This window comes from Sparus aurata, chromosome 15 (assembly GCF_900880675.1).
Source record: "Sparus aurata chromosome 15, fSpaAur1.1, whole genome shotgun sequence".
NCBI lineage: Eukaryota > Metazoa > Chordata > Actinopteri > Spariformes > Sparidae > Sparus > Sparus aurata.
The window spans coordinates 29,615,459-29,623,573 of NC_044201.1; the positions used below are offsets into that span (position 1 = coordinate 29,615,459).

General features: G+C 39.0%; 2 protein-coding genes across 2 annotated transcripts; both read right to left on the reverse strand.

Moving 5' to 3' along the window:
• Positions 1–302: 302 nt before the first annotated feature.
• LOC115596913 (G-protein coupled receptor 4-like) lies at positions 303–3,002 on the reverse strand. The gene is made up of 3 exons (XM_030442384.1): positions 2,246–3,002; positions 1,687–1,880; positions 303–1,571 (listed from the first exon to the last, which is right to left on the reverse strand). The coding sequence occupies exons 1-3, from the start codon at positions 2,399–2,401 to the stop codon at positions 1,058–1,060; spliced, it is 864 nt and encodes a 287-aa protein (XP_030298244.1). The 5' UTR covers positions 2,402–3,002; the 3' UTR covers positions 303–1,057.
• Positions 3,003–5,257: 2,255 nt separating this feature from the next.
• Positions 5,258–6,582, reverse strand: LOC115596824 (mas-related G-protein coupled receptor member X1-like). The gene is given in 3 exon segments (XM_030442235.1): positions 5,258–5,821; positions 5,928–6,115; positions 6,505–6,582. Coding segments are annotated over 3 exon segments (789 nt in total). The 3' UTR covers positions 5,258–5,298.
• Positions 6,583–8,115: the final 1,533 nt, after the last annotated feature.

An 8,115-nucleotide genomic window follows, 5' to 3' on the forward strand; every position in this document is an offset into this window, starting at 1 on the left:
CAGAAAACATACTCAACTGTCTTGCGCAACATTGTGGCTTCACTAAACTTCTGTAACACAGTGAGAGTTTAAGATGCATGATTGCCTGTTTTTATATATCAAGACAGAATCAAATAGGGTTAAACTCGTCATTGAAAAAAATATAAATTTGAATGTGAAATACAAGAGACACTTAAGCATAACTGGTACATATACAAGTCTTATCTGTCAGCTTTCTTACCAGATAATCAGAAAAAACAAGGTATTATTATCTTTATTGACAGACTCGAGGTCCAGGTATAAAAAACACACACAATAAACAGACAAACATAAGATTACACATACATTACACGTGTGCTCAATGGTTAAAAAACATACACATGTTGGTTCCAATATTTCCAAAAGCTGGAGAAATATCTTGTCTCACTTTGGGTAGGGTCAGTCAATGATATTATAATCCCATTCCTAGAATCAATCAGCCGACGCATAAATGTATACAATGAAACAGTATTCAATGAAACAGTCAACAGTTTGGGAAAGGCACTGGTTACATGTTGGATCTCAGTTCGTAATAAGTAAAAGTCTAAAAAGGGGAAACATTCAATGCATTAGACCTTACTGACTTGAACATTGTTGGTGTTATCAGTTGTCCCTGTCACACCTTATATTTTATGACAAAACACAATATGGGGGAAAACAACTATAAGATCTTCTGTGTTAACTAAAGGTTTTGGCTTTATGTTCATTTATCAAATTTAAATTCAGAAAGTTAGTCTAGAAACAGAATTTTCAAAACAGCTGCTGCTGAACTCACTAAATAAAAATAAACATATATATGTTCATTTTTATGTGTGTGTGTGTGTGTGTGTGCAGTATTATGTTTAGTTTGTTATATGTTCAAAAATTAGTGAAAAAGCAACAGAAATACAGTTTTGGAGAGATGAACATTAGATATAGTGTTGAAAAATAAACATTACATTGAAATAAAGATTCAGTAGTAAGACAGCAGGACAGCTCCTTTCTCTCCCTCCCTCTTTCTCTGCCTACATGAAGCTGACTGTGTAAATGATGACATCATTCACACTGTTGAACTGCTGATATAAGTGCTGTCCATTCTGCTGCTGACATTGCTGTCCATTCTGCAGCAACACACAGAGGCCAGAAGCTTGTCTATGGTCCCTTTCCTCATGAAAACATACAGAAATAAGTCTGCAAGGGGACTCAACTGGAGAAACAAAAACGAAAGGTTGGTGCTGATGTCGTTATCGACTCCCGATAGCCAAATAACAGCAGGCATGAACAGCAGCGTGTAAATAAGCAGCACCAGGACCAAAATCCCCACAATTCTTCTTTTTTCATCAGAGGGGACACGACTGGCAGACAGAGCTCTGATGGTCCCACCCAGGAAGAAGATGAGCAGTGGGAGAGGAAGGAGGAGATAGGTGGTAGAAATTATAGCAGAGACATTTTCATTGATCCAGAATGTAGAACTGATGAAGACAGGAACGATCCAGACCAAGACACAGACCACCACAGGGGTCTTGATGACACGTTTGAAGCTGTACCACAGTGGACGGGCAATGACCAAATACCTGTGATACAATATGGACACATAGTGTTTGAGGACCTTTAGAATTATACAATATTATAATGGTCAAACACAGAAGTAGCTACACACATGATAGATATACAGAAACAGGTTGTTACCTTTCCAGTGCGACACACACCATGAAGCCAACACTGGCCATCAAACCTACATCATAGAGAAAATATCCAACTTTCAATGTGATTGAATGTGATTCCTTCTGTTCTGCCACTGATATGATCAGGCAGCAGAACTGAATGAGGTCGGAAATGAGAAGATTGATGACGTAGATTGGAGCAACATGATTCTTTCTCACCTGCAGGGAAACATCAGCAAAGGTAAAGAACATGTAAACAACAGGGAGACACAGATACATATGCTCAACATCAGTATTGACAGGTATTTGTCTTGACAACTGCTTCTGGTCTGTCTGCAAAAAGATGACATTCAGTGATGCAACTGGTTGATGTTTATCTCTGCCACGAGTTTGTGAGCAGGTACAGAAAAAATCATGTTATCTTACCATTGAGTAGGAAGTTGTAAACAGGCCATAAAGACTTTAAAGTAGTTACTTTACAAACAAAATAATCTTACCTTACCTCTTACCTTTACAGAAAGACTGTACAGCAGACACATGACACAGACAGTTAATGAGTAAAATATTGGTCATAATGTACATACCAGAGAACAAACAGCATAGATGGCCACAGGGGTCAAACAAAGGCCGATGGAAATGATAATGCATGCCACAACCTCCATGCTGGACAGGGGGCGTTTGATACCATCAGGGTCAGAGATGTTGTTATGTGAGGCGTTGGTAAAGTTGAATCCTTCCATTCTTCTGAGTTAAACCTGTTGTTTGTGAGCTCACGTTATAGAGAGGGAGCAAGATTGAATTTTTTTTGTTCAGTGACATCATGAAAGTAAACACAAATACAATATCCCACATCTACCCACTATCATGTTTAATCATTACATTCTGTATTTTTAGCTTCATAAATTGATATAAATAATCACAAAAATTCATTTCTTTGACTGTTTACAGTTCTTATCATCTCCGTAAATAAGAAAAACTGCTGAATTTACCTGTCTAAGGCTGAGCGATCCAACTTGAATGAGTTCCCTACACTACCGTCTGATGTTTTGTCCTCTGCATACAAAGATGCAATATTAGATATGCTAAGTGACAACATGCAATCATTTCCTGTTAATCTACTCTTCCTCTTCTGAATAACTGAAAAAAGGGGTCAGGCACAAATATGCTCTGTTGCATTTCAACAGTCACTATTTCAGTGCTTTAGGATGTAATATTCTGTTGTGGTTGAAGCATGCCAAATACAGTGAATTTGAATGAATTAAGGTTTAATTTGTAAGAAATTATCAGAATTTGAAGGTCACTTTACTCATTGCTGAAGCTATCTTTGGCTACACTGACTGCCATGTTGTCAGCAAGTAGGTCAGGTAGTCATGGAGCTCAGTGGCTCTATTAGCTGAGGGAGTCTGCCCACACAGCCACCTCAGAAGGTAACAGGGCACAGTCAACCAGCCTGCCAGTGAACACAGCTGGACACCAGACAGTTGCTAGGTGAGGACAGGTGATTGACAGCAGCTTCACCTGACTCTCCATCAGCATGGAGGGAGGAGATGATCACTACATTTTTATTTCTGGGTGAGCTGCTTCCTTAAGATGTTTTTAGAAAACGTGATAATTCAAATGTTGCAATATCACATTGTACATGGTTTGCAAAACATTTGCAGCATGCATTTCCTCATTAAAACATTATCTCTCATTTCACAGAGAGCCTTGTCATGATAAAACTGTATATATGACAAATAAGGAGGATCACAGCACCTAATGAATGATCAGATGTGGCTCTTGCACATCTGATCAGTGTTGGGTATAGTTACTTTGGAAAGTAGTCAATTAGGTTACAACATTACCATCAATTAAAAGTAATCAGTTACGTTACAGCTTTACCTATGAATAAAAAAAAAACGCGTTAGAGTACTCATGCGTTATCAAAAATTAAAAACCGTTTGCAGCGCCTCGCACACGCTGCAACTTAACTGACACACACACAGCCTCCGTTTAATGCACCGAGAAGTCGTGACAATGATGAATAACGTCCGTCATCTAGCCTTTTTTGTTTTTTTTTAATTCGAAGTTGAATTTTTTGCTGGCGACAGAAGCTTTTCATCAACGCAGAGTTTTCATGTTACCTTCATGTTGTTCTTGTCCTTTTCGCTGGCGAATTGAAAATAATGTTCGTACTTCCACGATGCAAAAGCTGTCCTCTCTGCCATCTTGCCGGAGGTTTGAAAACACTCTCACTCTCTCTCTCTCTCACACACACACACACACACACACACACGCGCACACAGGTAACGTAGGTCAGCAGCAGGGCACAGACGCATCACAGTGCTGCGCCTCCGCTGACACATCCGCAGGTGGCACAGTACTGTCTGACAAAAAGCAGGCTGCAGTCGGGATTAACGGATTATTTCTTAAAGAAATAACAAAGTTACTGATTGCTTGACGCACGAAACTAACACGTTACGTTACACGAAAAAAGTAATTAGAGTACTCTTTAGAGTACTTTACAACTTTGTAACCCGTTACCCACAACACTGCATCTGATGGATGTCTGGCATTTCAGATATTTCCGCTGGCTGTCCCTCAATTTGAGCAGTTCTCTTTTCAAAGTCACTAACTTACTGTAAGTTGAGTTATTATTCATAGTGGATAAACAACATTAAACACTTCTAAAAGTGCAAGAGTCATTGTAAAGCTCAATTTCAAAAATATATCGAACAAGATAAGATGTCACATGGAAACTAAACCTCCTGAACACAAAGAGAAGCCTGTTGATTACATCAGAAAACATACTCAACTGTCTTGTACAACATTGTGGCTTCACTAAACTTCTGTAACACAGTGAGAGTTTAAGATGCTTGATCGCCTGTTTTTATTTGAAAATGTACAGTTTTATTTTAAGTGTAAAACATCATGACAGAAGATTGTATCCATACTGAAAGTACAAAACAGCTGATGCTGAACTTATATTAATAAAGATGAACATATGTACATAATATATTATCATGTATAGGTTCTTATTTGTCCCAAAAATAATGAAAAAACAACAGAAATACAGTTTTGGAGAAATGGACATTGGATATAGCTTTAAAGAAACAAACTGCATTGATAAAAGGTTTCAGGAGTACGACAGCAGGGCGGCTCCTTTCTCTCCCTCCCTCTTTGCATGAGATGCATGATAACGTCTATTTTCAATTAAGACAAAAGCAACTCTTCACAGAAAAGATATAAACGTGAATGTAAAGTAAAACAGACACTCAAGCATACCTAGTACAGATACAAGTCGTATCTGTCAGCAATCTTATCAGCTAATCAGAAAAAACAAGGTATTCACAAAAGATCAGAAAACTACAAGATCCTCTGTGGTAACTGCAGGTTTTGGCTTTATGGTGATTTAGCAGGTTTAACTTCAGAAAGTTGGTCGAGGGCAGACATTTACAATTTTGTCTGGAAACAGTCCCAAATATAATGAAAAAGCAACAGAAATACAGTTTTGGAGAGATGAACTTATAGCTATATAGCTTTAAAAAATAAACCAAATTGATAAAAGGTTTCAGGATCAAGACAGCAGGGCAGCTCCTTTCTCTCCCTCTCTCTTTCTCTGCCTACATGAAGCTGACTGTGTAAATGTTGTCATCATTCACACTGTTGGACTGCTGATATCATTGCTGTCCATTCTGCTGCTGTCATTGCTGTCCATTCTGCAGCAACACACAGAGGCCAGAAGCTTGTCTATGGTCCCTTTCCTCATGAAAACATACAGAAATAAGTTTGCAAGGGGACTCAACTGTACAAACAAAAGAGAAAGGTTGGTGCTAATGTTGTTATCGACTCCAAATTGCCAAATGACAGCGGGCATGAACAGCAGCATGTAAATGAGCAGCACCAGGACCAAAATCCCCACAATTCTTCGTTTTTCATCAGAGGGGACACGACTGGCAGACAGAGCTTTGATGGTCCCACCCAGGAAGAAGATGAACAGAGGGAGAGGAAGGAGGAGGAAAGTCCCCATGATGATGTCTATGATATAATCATCCTGCGGCACCCAAAGTGTGAGGGCACACAGGACAGGAGAAAGGACCCAGACCATAACACAGAGAACCACAGAGAACTTGATGGTGTGTCTGGAGCGGTACCACAGTGGACAGGCGATGACCAGATACCTGTAATACAAGATGGACATACTGTGTTCAAGAGGCTTCACATTTATATAGAAATATAATTGTAATACACAGAAGAAGCTACACACAAACTTGCGAGACAGATTACCTTTCCAGGGCGATGCACACCATGAAGCCAACACTGACCATCAGACCTACATCATAGAGAAAAGATCCAACTGTATATGTGATCGATTTCTTCTCTTCTGCCACTCATATGATGAGCCAGCACAGCTGAATGAGGTCAGAAATTAGAAGGTTGATGACGTAGATTGGAGCAACATGATTCTTTCTCACCTGCAGGGAAACATTGGCAAAGGTTAAGAACATGTAAACAACAGGGAGGCACAGATACATATGCTCAACATCAGTACTGACAGGTATTTGTCTTGACAACTGCTTTTGGTCTGTCTGCAAAAAGACGACATTCAGCGATGCCACTGGTTGATGTTTATCTCTGCTACGAGTTTGTAAGCATATGTAAGTACTGAAAAAATCATATCATGTTATCATTGAGTAGGACGTTGTAATCAGGCTACGAAGGCTTTTAAAGCTGTTCCTTCACTAAAAAAGAATCTTTTAATCATGAAGTTAATTTTTGCTGTAGATCAAGATCCTGAAAGACTGTACAGCAGACACATGACACAGACAGTTAATAAGTTCAATCTTGGTCATAATGTACATACCAGAGAACAAACAGCATAGATGGCCACAAGGATCAAACAAAGGCCGATCGAACTGATAATGCATGCCACCACTTTCATGCTGGACAGGGCATCAGGGTCAGAGATGTTGTTATGTGAGGTGTTGGTAAGGCTGAATCCTCCTATTCTTCTGAGTTAAACCTGTTGTTTGTGAGATCACATTGTAGAAAGGAAGCAAGATTTTTAATTTTTTTACCTGACATTGTTCAATGACATCATGAAAGTTACTCAGATAGAGTAACCTAATCTAAACACAATCGTATCAAATCAATACATTTTGTATTGTTATTTTGATACATAGATATATTCTTGCAAATTCATTTGTATGACTATTTAAAGATCTTATTGTCTCTGCAATTAAGAGAAAACAGCAAAACGTACCTTTCTGAGGTTGAAAGACCACCTGAATTAGTTCCCTGCACCAACGTCCGATGTTTTGTCCTCTGCATGCAGACATTCAACATTAAATATGGTAGGTGACAAGATAAATGGTCACTTCCTCTTCTAAGGACGGGCATATGCATTACGCAAATCTTCTTGTCAAATTCTTTGCAACCACCACAAGTCTTCTCCAAAATGACCACAGAAAAACTTTTTGCTTATCTTCACATGAAACTTGTGTTACGGCCGTCGCCGAGCTCTGCCTCCATTTCTCTGTGTCTCTGTGTGTGTGTGTGTTTGCCTGTCTCTTGGTGTTGTTTCAGGATGTGGGTGCTCCTCCCCCTTCTTGGCCTGAGGAAATCTGAGTGGACCAGCTCCTGGTACGACACACCGATCCGGGCGGAGCAATTCGTGGAGGTGGCTATACATTTCTCTCGAGATTGTGCAGACATTTGAACTTTCTGTGATCGAGACGCTTGTTAACAGTCTGTGGACTGGGCCAGGTTTAGACACCTTTAGAGTTCTGATCACACACACGTGTAGTTTTCTTTGTTAGACCCACGAAGAAGGGGGGTGCTGTTTTGACTGGGTTTTGTTTGGAGTAATCTGGAGGTAGACAGAGAGGTTTTATTTCCATTTTGTTTAAACATAGTAGCTCAGTTTTATGAGTCTTCTTTTGGTTATATTTGTTTCTTTGATTTACCAGCACCCGCAGGCAGTGGCATGCACAGGTAGACACTAGGTGGTGCTAAAGCACCTGCCCCCCCCTTTTTTTTTTTCTCAAAGCTTTATTGCAAATCACAATATGTCATACATTTCAGTTTGAAATGAAATTCACATAAATTTCCAAAGAGCTCATTTGAGGAAAACATTTGCTTGCACTTAAAACAGTACAAGCTTATAACATATTCAACAGGTAAATAATAAAATAAAATAAAACAAAATAATAATTACAGGGGTTGACATTACAACAAAATGCTTCAGCGTGTTTAAGAACACAGGACTGTAAACTCAAAAAGCAAGAGACTCTGATATTGTTTCATCCAACTTGTTTATGGACTGGTTTTCCTCCAATAACACCTTTAGGGATGTTATATAGTTTTTAATTTCATTCTTAAAATAGTTTATGGTGGGTTTGCTGTTATTCCATTTATTCTTGTGTATATGATACTTTCCCAGAAGGAAAAAAAATGTTCACCGTTTTGGATACCT